Source organism: Malus sylvestris, chromosome 6 (assembly GCF_916048215.2).
Source record: "Malus sylvestris chromosome 6, drMalSylv7.2, whole genome shotgun sequence".
Lineage (NCBI taxonomy): Eukaryota > Viridiplantae > Streptophyta > Magnoliopsida > Rosales > Rosaceae > Malus > Malus sylvestris.
Window position 1 is genome coordinate 12493714 of NC_062265.1, and position 19122 is coordinate 12512835.

The 19122-nt window shown below is 37.6% G+C and overlaps 2 protein-coding genes, 1 long non-coding RNA gene and 1 pseudogene across 3 annotated transcripts; all 4 read left to right on the forward strand.

The window, feature by feature from the left end:
* The first annotated feature begins 137 nt into the window (after positions 1-137).
* Positions 138-1091, forward strand: LOC126625452 (uncharacterized). Its single transcript, XM_050294543.1, has one exon. The coding sequence runs from the start codon at positions 138-140 to the stop codon at positions 492-494; it is 357 nt and encodes a 118-aa protein (XP_050150500.1). The 3' UTR covers positions 495-1091.
* Positions 1092-1675: 584 nt separating this feature from the next.
* LOC126625081 (uncharacterized) lies at positions 1676-2179 on the forward strand. Its single transcript, XR_007624317.1, has 2 exons — positions 1676-1744; positions 1922-2179. It is a non-coding gene; the product is annotated as an uncharacterized LOC126625081 (long non-coding RNA).
* Positions 2180-2299: 120 nt separating this feature from the next.
* LOC126625077 (flavonoid 3'-monooxygenase CYP75B137-like) lies at positions 2300-10138 on the forward strand. Its single transcript, XM_050294150.1, has 2 exons — positions 2300-3499; positions 9314-10138. Exons 1-2 carry the CDS (start codon positions 2546-2548, stop codon positions 9932-9934), a joined length of 1575 nt encoding a protein of 524 aa, XP_050150107.1. The 5' UTR covers positions 2300-2545; the 3' UTR covers positions 9935-10138.
* Positions 10139-13005: 2867 nt separating this feature from the next.
* On the forward strand, positions 13006-13962 carry LOC126625078 (labd-13Z-ene-9,15,16-triol synthase, chloroplastic-like; annotated as a pseudogene).
* Positions 13963-19122: the final 5160 nt, after the last annotated feature.

Consider the following 19122-nt stretch of genomic DNA (forward strand, 5'->3'; position numbering starts at 1 on the left):
ATTTTTTTTGTCGGTTATAACTGATAGTAATTAAAATTTTCTGTTGGTTTGTATTTAAAAAAATGTTTCTGTCGATTTTAACCGACAGTAATGAAAATTTTTCCAAAATAAAATCCCTACATCTCTTTCATGCGCCGATGCTTTCTCCCTTTCCTCCCCTTTCCTCATTTTCTCCTGGTGCGGAAAACAAAGATGCTAGTGATACAGAGGATGACAACGAGGATGAAGAAGATGAGGAGGTGGATGACCCGGAGGATGATGATGCCGGAGATGAGGACTTCTCAGGCGACGAAGGGGCAGATCAAGAAGGGGATCCAGAGGATGATCCTGAAGCCAATGGCGACCGAGGCAGCGATGAGGACGATGATGAAGAAGATGACGATGATGACGATGGTGATGATGACGATGATGAAGATGAGGATGGAGAAGAAGAGGAAGAAGAGGAAGAAGAGGAGGAAGAGATTCTACAGCCACCTGCTAAGAAGAGGAAGTGAGAAGAGGAGCCAGTCGTCCTTTGCCATTGTGTTGTTTCCTCTTCGTTTTCGAAACCGAGGCCATGAAGGCCGCTTTGAACCACCTTTGGCCGCCAGAAATCCCACTTGGGGAAGTGAACAAACGGCTCATCAGAGGGCTGAGTCGCTGTGAGATGGCTAGGTTTAAATTCAGAAAAGGGTGCATTACTTTTTATGTTTATGCAGTCAGGCAAGTTTAAAACATGGGTTTCTCAAGTGCTGATGATCTCAGAACAATTTTGCAGTCTGTGGTGGCGCTTCAATATTCTTGGATCACACTGCTATGCTTGCCACGCCTAACCAGAGAACCATTTGCTATGCAAATGCTCATCCTGTGGCCAGGGCTCACTAGGAAAATTTTCATATTTTTAACTTCTTTTTTCATGAATATTATTATCTTCTATTAGGGTTTTAATTTGCTTAATTGGGTTTTGTTATTATGATGGGGGAAAATTGGTTTATTTGTTGAAGATGTTAAATTGTTAATTTCTGTTGAAGCAAATTGTGTATTGTAGTATGAATAAAGAATTCTGTAATATTTTTCTCAACGCGACATCAAATTGTTTATGTTTATTTAAATTGGCCTTTTTATATTTTTTATTATTATTAATATATTTGTCGGTTTTATCCCACAGAAAATGCTCTTATTTATAATTTTTTGTCGGTTATATCCGACACAAGTACTGTCGGTTTTAGAGTATTTTCTATCGGTTTTATACGACAGAGAATGCTCTTATTTATTCATTATTAATATATTCTCTGTCGGTTATATCCGACACAATTTTTGTCGGTTTTAGAGTATTTTTTATTGGAAAATTCATTTCCTGACGCTGGCAATTATGTCGCTTATTATATCCGCCACTGCATCCATTTTCTGTCTGATTTTGCTTAAAATCCGACAGTAATATACGTTTTTTGTCGATTTTTGGATCGCTAGTTATAGATAATTTTGTAGTAGTATTACACCCACATGTGAAGGTCAATGGCCACATGTGTTTCATGTCATCCCGTTTGTATTATTCACGTGTTAAGTTTGAAAATTCATCATACATAAAGAGTCATGAGAATGAAGATAAAGTCGAAATTCACCACACATAAAGAGTCATGAGAATGTGAGAATTAAGTCCCACCTCTTAGCGAGGAACCAAAGCTACCACACTCAATGTCAATGCACGTACAAGGCGCTTTGGGGGCGGATTTGGCAATCGTGGGAATGACACTGAATTCCCCAGGTACGTGAACTTGCAATTACAATCAAACATGATGAACAACAGTAATAATAAAACAAAACATTTTTGGAGCATGTCCTGGTTATATAATTATGGTTGCCAACTAATGCAATTTGACTACTTACAGCCTGCTCGACTACTATTTCGTTTTTCGTTATTAGCTTTCATTTTGGTGTGAAGTGAAACAGGTCTGACGGACTGATTTTGAGTATGGAAGGCATGTACCTTCTCAGTTCCCCTTCACGGGCTTGTTTGTGGATTCTAGAATGGTGTTAAGCGTACAAAAAGTGTTTTTTATTGCGTTTGGCATGAATACTTATAAATTCTTTTGTTTTACAGAAGCATTTATAAATAAGAGTGTTCTTTATTGCGTTTGACATGAAATCTTCAACTGGTTCATAAGAAAATGACTTCTTATAAAAGCGTTTATCAATAAAAGTGTTGTCTATAGCACTTTTGTTATTTTGGATTATATTTGTTTCAAAAATGGGTATTTATCTGACATTTCACCATACATTTACAGAGATAGGCCCGCCGGCACGTTATGGTTATGAAATCATTTTATTTTTTAATAATCAGAAATAAACTATTATGTATAATGACAAAAGCTTGCTAAGTGCCAAGTTCATCTAATTAGAAAGATACCATGTACAGCCGTCAAGCCAACAAAGTATTCCTTCACTTGAATATTATATTAATCCAGTCCGCCAACAAAGTATTCCTTCACTTGATTATTATATTAATCCAGTCCTCCTGCACTCCCAATCAATTGCCGTTCCCAAACACTGCACCCAGTGCACAGCAATGGCATCCGATTCCCATTCCAGCTACCTGTACTCCCTCTGGTCTGAATCCCACCAACCAAGTACTGACCAAACTTTGCTGATCTTCATCTCCGCCATTTTCCTCGTCCTTCTGTACCTCTGGCTGGTTAAAAAATCCAACAACCCGAACCCGCCGCTGCCACCCGGCCCACGCGCCCTGCCCTTGCTCGGGAACCTCCTCTCCCTCGACCCAGAACTCCACTCCTACTTCGCGGACCTGGCCCAATCATACGGCCCCATCTTCAAGCTCCGCCTCGGCAACACGGTCGGCGTTGTAGTCACCTCCCCTTCCTCAGCTCGCGAGATTCTCAAGGACCATGACATCACCTTTGCCAACCGCGACGTCCCCTCCGCGGGTCGGGCCGCGTCGTACGGGGGATCCGACATCGTGTGGACCCCGTACGGACCGGAGTGGCGGATGCTGAGGAAAGTTTGCGTGCTGAGAATGCTCAGCAACACCACTCTTGACTCGGTGTACGCGCTCCGGCGGAAACAGCTCCGACGGACCGTCCGGTACTTCTACGATCGGATCGGATCGCCGGTCAACGTGGGGGAGCAGATATTCCTGAACGTGATGAATGTTATTACGAACATGCTGTGGGGTGGAACCGTGCAGGGAGACGAGAGGGCGGGGCTCGGGGCAGAGTTTCGGGAAGTGGTGTCGGAGATGACGGAGCTTTTGGGGAAGCCGAATGTTTCGGACTTTTATCCGGGTTTGGCCAGGTTTGATTTGCAAGGGGTGGTGAGGAAGATGAGCTGGTTGGCTCGGAGGTTTGATGGGATATTTGAGAAGATAATAGATCAACGGCTGAGGATTGACAAGGAAGGGGAGGAGGGGAATAAGGATTTTTTGACGTTTTTGTTGAAGTTGAAGGAGGAAGGAGGAGATTCCAAGACGCCTTTCACCATGACTCATCTCAAGGCCTTGCTCATGGTAAGTAAATGTTTGACTTACTTTGAATTTGTGGCGACCTTTTAGTTTTACTTTTCACTTTTTTTTTTCTTTACTAAAACTTGTTTAGTAACGGTTTATCGAATTATTGTTGGAAAAATTACAAAAAAATTGTGATATTTTTCTAAAAAGCGTGTAGACATTAGGTTGAGGCGCGGTATCTCACTCTCTATTAAGGAGATTCAAGCTCCCTACAGCTTGACAATAATTCATGATAGGATTTTTTAAAAACTCTTAAAAATACTTGTCAGAGTACAAGGTTGTCGTAGTATAGCAGCTCAAGTAAGGTCGTTTTCCACAGGGATTGAATGAATAATTTGTGTTTAAAACCAACTCTCAATTAATTATTTAAAACAAAGTTTGGAAAATGTTGATTTTAGAATTTAATATAATAAAAACGAATTTTAAAATAAAACAATTAAAGAAATTAACTAGAGAACAATTTAAAAGAAAATCAATTTGTAAAAGCCTAAGATTCTGCCGTTTCCTTAACAATCCTACGCAATTTTACCAATAACTTATGAATTTCCACACATATGCTTTGAGGTTAGGTTTTCTTAATGCATATTTTCCTCGTAATGTTTAAGCGAAAACGTATATCTAACATGCAACCCGTCTATAATGTTCAGATCAAATATAAACATGCAAGACTCATTAGGCTTTGTGAAAACCCTTTGAAAAACCATGCAAACCTTAAGAGCATGATGTTCGCCTTAAGTGAACTTACAATTACTAATCACAAGAAGCCCTCCTCAATTTCAGGGTGATGTTCCAACAGAAATTACATCAAATTACTTGTCTAAAAACCCTAATGGTCACAAATCACTAAGATAATTAGATAGCTTTAATCGCGGTGATTAATAATTCAAAGCAAGCATGCATCTATTCATAAGCAAATTAATAAAATCACATATTCATGCTAAAGCTCATGGCTTCGCCCTAACAAACGGAAATTAGTTACGAACAACTATAAAAATTGAAGAAATATATTAACTAGAAAAATGATTGAAAACACCTTGTAGGTAAAAAGTCTGAAGTTCTCCAAAACTAGGAAATAAAATAATAAAAGGATAACTAGGAATTACATTCCTATTTCTAAACCTTCAGGGCTCCAAAACAGGTTCAAAACGACTTGAATTAAAGATTAGGACCTCCTCTCCAAGTTCCAAGAAGAGCCCAAGTCCAAAATATATCATCTTCCAACCTAAAAGTCGCAAATAAGCTCTGCAACCAAATCTGTCAGCACCGCACGCTAGGCATAAATTAATTCGCCACGGTCAGATGCTTAGGGATAAAATTATGAAATTTTGATATAACCTTCCTGACAGATTCAAAAACCTGTTCTAATTGGAATCACTAAAAAATTCCACCATTTGGTTACTTTATGCTCCAAACAAGTTTGCATGTCCTACATTAAAAACACATAGCAAAGCATCAAAATCTTACCAAAATAATAACCAAAATATACCAAGAATAGGGAATAATATATAGTATAAAATTCACTCATGAGTTCACAAACCAGTTCAGCAATATATATTTTGACTTGCCCCTTCTAGAATATAATAGTCCAACTAATCGTCATGTGACCAACACCTAGCTGCACACAAAAAACAAAACAAAAAAAATATATATATATATAACTTTTAGTGAAGAAAAAAATATAAATTTTGAGACTAAAGCTACACCACAAGAAGACTCTTCTTCGACCAATAAGTAAAAGATGGAAAAGACGGAGGAATGAAGAATAATAGTTGTAGAGGAAATTATTAGTTGGATGATAAATAAAAATATGATTGAGAAATGCTACTAATTATAGGTTTATTATCACCCTTAGTGAATAGGCTAATAAACCTAGAATTAACAACAAAAAGAGTTACAAGAGTTAAAGGTTAAAAGACTCCACTTAATTCCCCACTAATAACAAATGACAAATAAACTTAATTTCCCACTAACAACCAAATTGTAAGATCCCACATCACCTAGAGAAGTGATTCTTATATGTATATTTTCATCCCTACCTAGCACGAGGCCTTTTTGGAAGCTCATTGGTTTCGGGTTCCATAGGAACTCCAAAGTTAAGCGAGAAAGGGGCCAGAGCATTTCCAAGATGGGTGACCCACTGAGAAGTTTTGCTCGCGTGAGTTCCCCGAAACAAAACCGTAAAGGTGTGGTATGAGCCCAAAGCAGACAATATCATGTTACGGCGGTGGAGTCGAGCTCGGGATATGGTGGGGGCCCGGGCCGAGATGTGATAATTTGGTATCAGAGCCTAACCCTGGCTGTGGTGTGCCGACGAGGACGTCGGACCCCTAAGGGAGGTGGATTGTAAGATCGATCCCACATCACCCAAGGGAGTGATCCTTATATGTATATTCTCATCCCTACCTAGCACGAGGCCTTTTGAGAGCTCATTGGCTTTGGGTTCCGTAGGAACTCCGAAGTTAAGCGAGAAAGGGGCCAGGTCATTCCGAAGATGGGTGACCCACTAGGAAGTTTTGCTCGCGTGAGTTCCCAGAAACAAAACCGTAAGGGCATGGTCTGGGCCCAAATCAGATAATATCGTGCTACGGCGGTGGAACGGGCCCGGGATGTGGTGGACCCCGGGTCGAGATGTGACAAAATAATGACAACTATAATTAATTTATTTAATATTAAATGCACCAACATTCCCCACTCATTTTTAATATTAATTTAGGAGAAAAGAAGGAAAAAAAATTACTAGCTAAAGACGTATCATCATGCATCATGAAGGTGACTCTGCATTAAACCTCCATTAGTGAAACAATAATTCCTACTCCAAAATTGATAGTGGCCTCAGACTTGAACTACAACTGCTTGTGGGAAAATAAGAATTACTACTCATACATAATAACCCATGTATTAATTTGGGTTTTAATAGCTAGCATGTTATGGCCTTGTGCTAATTCAGGTTTTCATGAGTCTATTTGAGAGCAAGCCTAAATTTTATAGAAAAACTGCCCCACTCTCTCACTCATATAGGTAAACTTTGTCAAGGATGTTCATGTAATTATAACATTCCATTCAACATGTGCTACATATTTTTTTAAGAGTTAAATAAACTCAATCCTCCAAAATGCTACAGGATAAATGACACATCCCGTCCCGAAGGAAGGCATGCTGGCCGTCACGTGAGAGTGATGTAACCATTTACACAGTTCGGAAGCTTTAAGGATACAATTACGAAGATGTAACACCCGAGGGTGAGTCCTACTTTTGTGAATTCTGTCAGAACACCGTTTGATTCCTTGAGGCCACCAAAGCTCTGATACCAAATTGTCACATCCCAGCCCGGGATCCACCACATCCCTAACTTTGGGAGCTCACTGGCTTCGGGTTCCATCGGAACTCTGAAGTTAAGCGAGTAGCGCACGAGAGCACTCCCATGATGGGTGTCCCACTGGGAAGTTCTCGTGTGAGTTCCCAGAAACAAAACCGTGAGAGCGTAGTCGGGACCAAATGGACAATATCGTGCTACGGTAGTGGAGCGGGCCCGGGATGTGGTGGACCCCGGGCGGGGATGTGACAATAAATGCACTAACACCATAGAAAAATACTAATTATAAGTTTATTATCACACCTGTAATAAACCTATAATTAACAATAAAGAGAGTTACAAGAGTTACAATAGGTGAAAGGTTAAAAGATTCCACTTAATTCCCTACTAATAACAAATAATGGAAAAGGATCCTAGCCGGATCCTTTTCCTAGGGATCCTAGGGATCCCGCAATCGTGTTCCTTCATCGTACATTATGCGATCATAAATCATTTAAAATTTAAAATTCAAATATAAATAGTATCTAACGAAAATTGACCGCACGATATACAATGAACGAGTACGATTGCAAGATTCCTTAGATCCCTAGAAAAAGGATCTAGCAAGGATCCTTTGCCACAAATAATAACAACAAAACTTAACTTTCCCCTAACAATAAAACAATGACAATTTTAATTAATTAATTAATATTAAGAATGCACGTTTGACAAAAAAAATATTAAAATGCACCAACATTTATTAACTAAAAGTTGAAAGGTAAAGTTTGAAAACTCAAAAATTTTTGGTTTTCAGTTTTAATTTGTCGCTATGAAACAAATATGCAAATAAAGTGGAAACAAAAACAAAGGCGATTCGGTTATCATTTTCTATGGAAGTTTTTGCCTACCCAATCAACTGCATATGGTCCACCATCATTTTCTAAATGGACGTTTGTGCTTACCCAACTTAAGTGCATGTGGTCCATGAGCAAGGATGGGCAACGGTTATAGAGGGCAGGTAACCGTAATTATTTACTCATAATCGTTAAGTTCTTACTCGTATAATGGTTTACCCGTTGGGTAATTGTATAAACGGTTATACTAGGTACATTTAACATGCATTTCCGTATTTTAATGTTTCAAGTCCTCAAAAAACTTATACATATTATTGTATCATTGATGAAACATGTTACGACTGCCGTATTATGTCATGTAGGCTAGGCAAACGGGTTGTATTTGTCGTGTCTCGTGTAGTTTTCGTGTAACACTTGTTATCTTAACGAGTTGTGTCATGTTACACTCGTTATCTTAACAGGTCCTTAACAGGTCAGGTCACTTTACCCATTAAGTAAAACGACCCAACCCGTTATGACCCATTAAGAAAATTATTTTTTTTTCCTTAAATTTGCACATACCACATTGCCACATAAATATTACTTCAAAACATAAAAACACATTTGTCGTTAAGTACTACATCTACACTCCAAAGTAAGAGCCTAATAAAAAAAACACCAATACACTACTAGTCTACTACAAAATATCAAATGTGTAAGGATATGTAAAATGAAAAAAAATTTCTTTTCAAGGTTGTGAAGTCTTTCTCAGAATTTAAAACATTGCCAATGCGGTAAAGTGACCTGACCCGTAAGAAAAATATTTTTTTCTTCTTAAATTTGCACATATCACATTGCCACATAAATATTACTTCATAACATAAAAACACATTTGTCGTTAAGTACTACATCTACATCTAAAATAAGAGCCTAATAAAAAAAAACACCAATACACTATTAGTCTACTACAAAATAATGTACTGAAGAAATTTATTTGTGAGAAGGGTCAGGTTTTATATGAAACCAAATAATTCTAAAGACAATAAATGATTACAAACTTGGCAAACGGTGAGGAGGGTCAGTTAACCATTCTAGGCCTTAATTGACTCCGCCTATAACCTAAGACCTCTCACTTACAAATAAAGAGGAATACCTTTATAGAGTAGTATTAAGTGGCAAAACCATCCAATAGTTTGATCACTAAATTCGTAAGTTTTCATTCAATGTTTCTGTGTGCATGAGGTTATGTCTTTTCTTGAAACATGATGCGTTGGGACAACCTTAATCTCAAATTCAATCTCACTTATTGACATGGTTTATTGTTTTACAGGAAAACTAATGAAAATGGCTTGAAAACTTTGAGTTTTAATGATAAGGACAAAATAAAGGGTAAAGTGAATAGTACCAGGATTGACTTTTTAGTGTAAAAATGTGGTTTTTCGTTAAAGTGAACAGTACCGGGTGCTTTTCATTAAACATCCCTTGTTTTACAGGGTACGTTAAGTTTTAGCCTTACATTGGTGGCTAATCGTTTAGATTTAGGTTTCAAGTTTCAGTTTTAGCTAATGGAAACTCTTGTACAAAATACCTAACCTCCTACCTGTATGAAAGTTACTTTCCACATGAGGATTTGTTTTCCCTTGTTTCCAAAAAGCCAATTAGTACAGTAACACAACTTTCTATGGACAGGATATGGTGGTGGGTGGGACTGACACTTCCTCCAACACAATTGAGTTTGCAATGGCTGAAATCATGAGCAAACCTGAGATGATGGAAAAAGCCCAGCAAGAGTTAGAAGACGTAGTTGGCAAACACAACATTGTAGAAGAATCCCACATCGACAAATTGCCATACTTACAAGCTGTGATGAAAGAAACTCTGCGCTTGCACCCAGCCTTGCCTCTGTTAGTCCCTCATTGCCCAAGTGAAACATGCATTGTGGGAGAGTACACCATTCCAAAAAGATCTCGGATTTTCATCAATGTTTGGGCCATACACAGAGACCCTTTGATTTGGGAAAACCCGTTGGAGTTCAATCCAGAGCGGTTCTTGGATAGCAAATGGGACTATAGTGGGAAAGACTTCAACTATTTTCCATTTGGGTCAGGCAGAAGAATATGTGCTGGAATTGCAATGGCTGAGAGGATGGTGATGCATTCACTTGCTACACTTTTGCATTCTTTTGATTGGAAATTGCCAAAGGGAGAGAAGTTGGATCTTTCTGAGAAGTTTGGGATTGTGTTAAAGAAGAAAATACCTTTGATTGCCATCCCAACTCCAAGGTTATTAGATCCAGCACTCTACGAGTAGAACAATGCTGCTATCAAATTCCTTGGAATACTTCACTTGTAATAATTAATACCAACTTAAGCCCAAAAATATTTCTCAAAAACTGCATGTTTACGATAATGTTCTATTGTGAGATATCGATATATATATATATATAGATTATGAATTTATGCCAAACTTAGGTTCCTAGAAATTTCTAGGTATAAGAGCATTTGTTATTGAAAACCTCAAGCTTATGTCCCCTTTTCTTTTCTCAAGCATTTCCGGATTTGACTTGTTTTATTCTTCTCTGTTCAAATGATGAAAAGTGATATTTCAAATTGCTCAAGTCCGAAGGATAGGACTAATTCCCAGTGAAACCCGAAAAATTACAATAAAATTGTGATATTGAATTGCCTAGACATTTGGTTAAGACGTTGGTATCTCACTCTTTTTTTCTAGATTCAAGCCCAATGTGGTTTGACAAAAGTTCTCGAACCGATGCAGCAACATATATCCTAACTTGCCCCCTCCAAAATATAACAGTCTAACTGAATTGTCATGTGACTAAAACCTAGCTGCACAAAAAGGAAAAGTCCACAAAAACACCCATCAGTGGCCAATAAGTAAAAGATGGAAAAGATGGAGGCATGAAGAACAATAGATGTAGAGGAAAATGCTAGTGGGATGATAAATAAAAATATGATGGAGAAAATGCTACTAATTATTGTTTATTATCACTTGAATAGGGTAATAAACCTATAATTAACAATAATAAGAGCTACAAGAGTTACAATAAGTGAAAGGTTAAAAGACTCCACTTAATTCCGTACTAATAACAAATAACGACAAACAAACTCAACTCCCCACTAGCAATCAAATAATTATAATTTATTTATTTACTATTAAAAAGAATTTCTATCACAAATGATCCTTAGAATTAGCCCACTCCATCAAAATGATCTCTGAAATTAAAAATCGATCAATGTCGTCCCTAAATATGGGTGTTGCAGATCAATGTAGTCATTCCCTTAATATTTTGTCAAATAATATGTTAGTTTGTTGATGTGACACATTTATGGATCCATATACCCTATTAAATAGCAACATGTGGATTATATCAAGTTATTATTTTTAAGAATGATCAAAATTCTGAAAACAATAAACCTGAGTAAATAGAAAGAAATAAACAAAAGTTTTGTCATTCTGGCTTTTAAGATCTCTCGACTCTCTAGTTCTTTCCACTGCTTTTGATCTTTTGGATCGTAATCGAAGAACCGATTCTCCCTCAGACTTGGTCTCATCTTCTCCCGGTTTTGACCATGGTCAATGGAACAAGAGGGGTGATGCCAGCATGTGATTAAAATTTTAATCTCATTTTGTTATGAATCTTATTGATTTTGGTCTTTCTGACTTATCAGACCAGATTATGCATAGATAATGAAGATTACAGAAAACTGTGGTATCTCTATAGCTATGGGATTACTGGCGATGTCTAAACAAAAAACAAATCTTGAAAATCAAAACTGGAAATTGCGAGTGGGGGGTCGTGGAAGAAAGTGGGGCGCCGGAGAAGGCAAGATGGGTGTGCGTAGAGGGGAGGTTCGATCGGAGAGGGGGGGAGAGAAAGAAGGAAAGGGGAAGGTGTGAAAGAGGGAGAGAGAAGTCGTCACGTTGTGGGGACTTTGGCAGCTTTGAGTGGGTTGGTGGCTAAGGAGGGATGGGAATGGCAGCTTTAAGTGGTTGGGTGGCTGTGGCTTACTGTTCCCTTTTTATTTTATTTATTTATAAGCTTTGGGAAAAAAAAATCTATTTAAAAAATAAAACATAATCCACATGGTGCATTTTAATTGGATATATGAATTCATACATGTACCACATCAGCACACTAACAGATTATTTGACAAAATTCTAATGGAATGACTACATTGATTTGCAGCACCCATATTCATGGACGACATTGATTGATTTTCAATTTCAAGGACTATGCTGATGAGATAGATCAATTTCAAGGACCATTTGTGATAAAAACCCTATTAAAAATGCACCAACAAGTCATTTAGTACTACGGTTTAGTGATATTCCTCCTCACTTGTAAGTACCAACAAGTTATTGGTCCAACAAATGACGGTCTAAATTAGTATTCCTCCTCACTTGTAAGTACCAACAAGTGATGAAAACAAAATGACTTGTTAGATTTACAATGAGCTTGCCATACTAATGTAGTTCAACAAGTCATTTAGTACTACGGTCTAGTGATTCTCATCAAAAGCGAAGTTGAACTACGTTAGTATGGCAAGCTCATTGTAAATCTTAGTTTACTCCCTCATCTCTTTACTGTAGATACTTTCATTTGTTGAAGAAAAAAAATTGCACCAACAATTATTAATTAAAAATTGAAATTAAAGTTTGAAAACTCAAAAAATATAACTTTTAGTTTTTGGTTTGTGGCTATGAAACAAATATGCAGACAAAGTGAAAACCAAAACAAAGCCGATTCGGTTATCATTTTCTAATTGGAAGTTTATGTCTACCCAATTAACTGCATATGATCCACTATCATTTTCTAAATGGAAGTTTGTGGCTACCCAATAAAGTGCATGTGGTCCATGAGAGTCTCCATGGTTTTGTTGTCTGCACTGTTTTCATGTTTAGATTTGCAATGTTGCTATCCCTTCTAAACTCATATGTCATCTCATCCATTTATTTTTTCCTACATCATGATTTCTTCTTTTCAAAAAGGTTTGTACATGACAAGTTTGTGGATAAATTCGAGTTCCGTATACCCGAGTTTAAAAAGAAAAAGGGAATTTTAAACCGCCTAATAGTGTTTTTTTTTTCTTAACAAACGATGGGTGCGCTTAATCTCATAATGAGTTAGCAATAATGTGGTTCAAATTCGTCTTTGGCGAGAATCAAACCTAAGACGTGTCACTTACAAGTGAAGAGGAATACTACTAGACTGTAGTACTAAGTGACAAGACTGTCCAATAGTTTAACCACCAAACTTGTAAGTTTTCATTCAATATATCTGTGTACATGAGGTTATGTCTTCCCTTGAAACATTATGCATTGAGACAACATAAATCTCAAATTTAATCTCACTTATTGACATGGTTGATTGTTTTACAGTCTGCATTAAGTTTTTAGCCTTACATTGGCAGCTAATCGCTTAGATTTTAGGTTTCAAGTTTTTAGCCCTACATGTATGGAAGTTACTTTCCACACGAGCATTTGTTTTCCCTTGTTTCTTGAGAGCCAACTAGTATAGTAACACAACTTTCTGTGGACAGGATACGGTGGTGGAAGGGGGGGGGATTGACACTTCCTCCAACACAACTGAGTTTGCATTGGCTAAAATCTTGAACAAACCAGAGATGATGGAAAAAGCCTAGCAAGAGTTGGAAGATGTAGTTGGAAAACACAACATTGTAGAAGAATCCCACATCGACAAATTGTCATACTTACAAGCTGTGATGAAAGAAACTTTGCGCTTGCATCCAACCTTGCCTCTGTTAGTCTGTCATTGCCCAAGTGAAACATGCATTGTGGGAGGCTACACCATTCCGAAAGGATCTATGATTTTCATCAATGTTTGGACCACACACATAGACCCTTCGATTTGGGAAAACCCGTTGGAGTTCGATCCGGAGAGGTTCTTGGACATCAAATGGGACTACAATGGGAAAGACCTCAACAAATTTCCATTTGGTCAGGCACAAGAATATGTGTGGGGATTGTAATGGATGAGAGCATGGTGATGCATTCTTTCAACTGGAAATTTCCAGAGGGAGAGAAGTTGGATCTTTTTGAGAAGTTTCGGATTGTGTTGAAGAAGAAGCTTCCTTTGGTTGCCATCCCAACTCCAAGGTTATCAGATCCAGCATTCTATGAGTTGAACAATGCTGCTATCAAATTCCTTAAAATACTTCACTTGTAATAATTAATACCAACTTAAGCCCAAAAATATTTCTTGAAAACCGCATGTTTACATCGGTATATCAATTATGAATTTATACCAAACTTTTGTTCCTAGAAATTTCTAGGTATAAGAGCATTTGTTTTGAAAACCTCAAGCTTATGTTCCTCTTTCTACGATTTTCTTTTCTCAAGCATTTTGGGATTTGACTTGTTTTATTTATCTTATCTGTTAAAATGATGAAAAATGATATTTCAAATTGCTCAAGCCCGAAGGGTAAGACTAATTCCCAATGAAACTCGGGAAAGCTAAGTTACACATGGAATGAATATCAAGAATCTTCTTAAATAGAATTAGTCGATGCCTCTATTAAGACGATTTTGAATAAAATGTTTCAGTAAAAAGGTTTAACATTAGGATTTGGAGGTAACTTGAATGTTGTTCAATGAATCTATTTGTTGGTTTATATAAAAATAGGTGTAGCAAGATTAGGGTAAAAATATTGTTAGTTGATGGTTGGCATTATTTTATTTTTTAATTTTTGAACAAACGATATTATCTTCACAATGGGCTAGTAGTAATGTGATTCAAATTTTTCTTTGGCGAGAATCGAATCTAAGACCTCTCACTAACAAGTGAAGAGAAATATTACTAGGCCGTTGTATTAAGTGGCAAAACATGCTTAATTTATTTCTACTCAAACGATACCACTAAAATTAGTATCTTTGATGTTATCAATATCTAGAAAAAAGAAATGGGAGCTTTTAAGTTTAAGGGAATGTATTGTATATGACTCTTAAGCCTCGTTTGGCAACTCGAACTGTACAAACTATTTCAGTCGGATAGGACAAATAGTCTAGTACTGATTAAATTAGTCGGACGTTTGGTGTTATGTCGGATTAATTTGTCCATCGGATAATCCGTTGGATTATAATTAATTTTTTTTTAAAATCACATAATAATTGTTGTTAAAATGAAAAAAGGGAGAAAAATAGAAGGAAAAAAAGTAATTAAACATCATTAAGACAAAATTATAAAAAAATTATAAAAAAAGGAAGGTGAAAAACCCAGGTCTCTTCCCAGCGTGTCTTCCTTTCTTCACCATCTTACCCACGCTTCAAATTCCACCCTCCCATACGAACCCATTTCCTCATTTCTTCAATCACCCAAAACCCACATCGATTCACCAACCAAAACAACTATTGATTAAATTGAAGATCCAAATTAATGAAGAAAAGAAATCAATTCGTGGCATGGTCCAAGTTAACCGGAGCCGTCGGAGCCGGATCCAACGCTGTCGGCAACGGAAGATGATTGAGTTGCTAAGCTTATTGTTGTTGACGATCGATCGGGATTCTTGATCTCAACTACCTCTTCGTCCACATCGTCGTGCTTCGACGTCGACGGCTGAAATGTGAAGCGGTGGATGAAAGCGGAAATTGCTTGGCGACCGATTGCAGAGGAGTGGAGGTCGGCGTTGAGAACTCGTCGAGGAACTGCTCGTGAAGATGGAGCAGATTTGCCAAGGAGCAGATCCGTGAAACCGAACAGGGGAAGTGAGTGTGTTTTTGGTTAGCGCCCTCGATTAATAATACCAAGCTTTTGGGTTGTATTAATTGTCCAGTGTCAGCCGTACTAAATTTGATAGATGGTATAATTAAGCGGGTGCTTATTTTTTATTTAAAGCTAGGAAATCACATTCCAAGGCTAAGAAGCCAAACAGAGACAAGAAAGCCAACTCCAAGGTGAACACCAGGGATGACCAACCAAGAAAAAGAAAAGAGCAGTGAAAGGGGCTAAGACCAACAGACACTTCAACTAAGTAAAAGTGTCACCCCAAGCACCACCAAAGAACCACTAATGAGGACAAGGAAGACCATCATTACATAAGACATACACTAACGAAGATGGGGGCCTATCGACCCACACAACATCACACATCTCCGTAAAACCAGCTGACGCGAGAGCATCTGCCGCCATGTTGGCTGATCTTGGAACCCAAGACCAGCGACAGTTCTGGAAAGACTCACTCAACCTAAGCGCCCTGGCCAAGAGCGGGTGCTTATTTAGTATGGGAATGCACCAAACAATGTCTACCGTATTATTAATCCTAATACGATGTGCCAGATTAGGTGATGCGAAATATATTAAGCACACAAATTAAACCCTCTTTTGACAAATGTAGTAAAGTATGTAAGTAGGGATCGTTCTAGACCGGGGATTAGGAGGGATTGCTAAACACTTGGAAACTGACTTAAAAACTCAAAAACAACGTTTAAAACACTAAACTAGACTCAAAGAATGCAAAACTAAAGGTTAAAACACTTAAACAAACCTAAAACTCAAAACAGCAACTAGAAGGCTCAAAACTGCCTAAAAACCACTTTCTGGGCAGTTTTGAGCACCTACACTAATTTGGACGAAATTTGATGAAAACTTGAATCAAAATACTTAGAAACACAAATCAAAACACTTTCTAACTAATCTAAGACTTCAAATTAAAGGGGGATTTGTTTTGGACGAAAATTTAACACAAAACAGAAACTTTAACTAACACAGATTGTAAAAACGATTTTGGTGAAATAGATGGTTAAAAGGCTAGTTAGGAGGTTCTTCTCCACACATGTCACACTTGCAAACAAAACGATTTTCAGTTGTTCTTCCTATAAATTATGAATACTCAATGCCCCAAATTAACCGTGAATTGCACTAATTAACCCTCAGTTTTTCCATAAGTTATCAAGTTGGATGATTGCATACGACAACCCAAAACATTCCCTACAAGTTCCCTACATGAATTGCATAATAGAGATACAAGCAAGAATCATTAAGTTCTATGAAAAACATAAGCATTGACAAAGCATTCGTTACTATGAATTGCATGAAACTTATGCTAAGAATTCATTCAACGCGATCGTTTTCAAGCGATCTTCACTACTTGTGATTATAAGATTGTAACTATTAGGTGAAACTCCCTCATAATCTAGCATCATATTCATGCATGAAAACTAAGCGTGCACTCTCAATCAACATACACAAATAAGTTATCAATCAAATAGATGAACGAATTGAATCCACAACTTATGAAATAACAACTGAATGTAATCGAATCAAATTGCAAGCATGTACATGGTTTCGAATTACCCCCCAACCAAGGGGGTTTAGTTCCTCATACTCACAACATAAAGTTTATTGAATTGAAACATCGAAGACATAAGAAAGATTACACCTAAAACGCCCAAGAATTCCACTTTGAATTTCTGCACGTCAAGCTCCTCTTCTCTTCTCCTTGCTGCGGCAGAGATGGTTTTGGGGGTTTTTGGATGTGGTTTTGGTTTAAGAATGGAGTTAGGATGATATGGTGGTGCGGCAAGGTGTGTGGGTGGTGTATGGAAGTGTAGAATGGTGTATGGAGGTGGATGAAGGCTGCGGCAAGGTGTGGGAATAGGGTTTAGACGATTTCTGATTTGTAGAATGGGAGATGATGTGCGGCAAGGTGTAGAACACATATATATAGGCACCTAAAACCCTAAAGAAATCAGATTGGGCTAGGGTTAGGTGCGGCTACTTAAGTGGACTAGGGTTAAGGTTTGTAAAATAGGGCTTCTAGGATGGAAAGGTGCGGCATGGGCTTAGGGTACATAATCAGATTTTTGCATGTGAACAAGGCCTAGGTGTGGCTGATTAAGTGGCTAGGGTTAGGGTTTAGGTGCGACATAGGTCCAAGAAGTAAGGATGGGTCATCCAAAAGCCCAAAGCCGAGAATAGAAACTCACGAATTTGGAAACCTCCAAGAATAGAAACTTCCAACTTTAGAAACTTTGGTTGCCAATTCCGATTTAGGAAAGATCAACCCAAAATGGAAACTTTTAGGCTTAGCTTTCCTACTTCAAGTAGGAAACCTCAAATCTTCAACTCTTCAATTCCATCCCAACCTTGTGTTCCAAGCATGTCCTTTTCAATCCAAGCTCATATTTTGCTCCAAAAGCTCCAACTTGCATCATTTCATGTAATATGTCCTTTAAACCTGAAAACACATGAAAGTAGCTTAAAAGACTACTTTAACGAAGAAAACATAACAAAGATGCATCAGAACTAGCTAACTAAGGCGCATAAATATGCTCCTATCAAATTCCCCCACACTTAGCTTTTGCTAGTCCTCGAGCAAAACAAACAAAAGAAAGGAAACAAAACGAAACCAACTTAACCAAAACAAAACCTAAACCTTCCAACGTTTGCCTCAGGGATTTCCAATGCACATGACATGTTAAAGATTGTTATCCCCACAGATTTGAGTCATCTTTACACAAGCACATACTTAATTAAAGCCACCACTTACTAATTCACAAGTAATGAATCAAAACAATGCTTTGAATGTAGTAACATGCCTTAGAGAATTCCCTCAATTCCTTACAAGATATACACTCTATTTTCACTCAGATTTTCTAACTCCACACCCTACACTAGTCATATGTGAGAAGATTGATGTAGATATGAAAACGAATGCTCACATATATGTATCACAAAGAACGCAATTTCTAGAGTTAAGAAGCATGTTTAGATATGATCTCATGAATGGAATGCTACTACTTCGATGCGAGAACCAGTGACACCATATGCTCATACCAAATTCAAACTCCACAAATTGAAACACATAACACTCAAGATAGAAGTTAAGGGTTGTAATGGGGCTCGGGGTATTGGTTAACAAGGAAAGGATAAGGAAAACAAACGTTCTTCAAGCGATAGTAAGCAAAGCAATGAAATTGAGACTTAGAATTCACTTAGATTGCAGAAATTAACTTTAAAACACAAGGGCAAGATTTAGATAACTCTTTAGGGCCGAATTCATTGCTTTGGACCCTTACTTCAACAAACAATACTTTGAAACTCTTTTTCACATCTTTTCAACTCTTTTTTCATACTTTTCACACTTTTTTCTTCATTTTTTCTTTTTCCACGAATTTTTTTTTTCTTTTCTTTTCTTTCCACACGTGCCTATGGCACACAAAATCACCAAAAGAAATACTTCCCCCACACTTGTTTTCTGCCAACATAAATCAAAAGGAATTCAATTCGAATCATGCATTACTAGGCTTTAAGAACAAGGGTATGGATGGTCCTAAACTAGGCTAGGTGAGGTTAATGTGGGTTAACAAAGAAAAGGCTAAACAAGGCTCAATGGGGTTAAAACCTACAAAACATAATGACATAGGGGATTCATGGCTTTTTGGCTAAGGTGGTGGTCACTACACAACTTCATCTTGAATATGTGTTATGCAAATCAATAACATGCTTTGAATGAAATGGG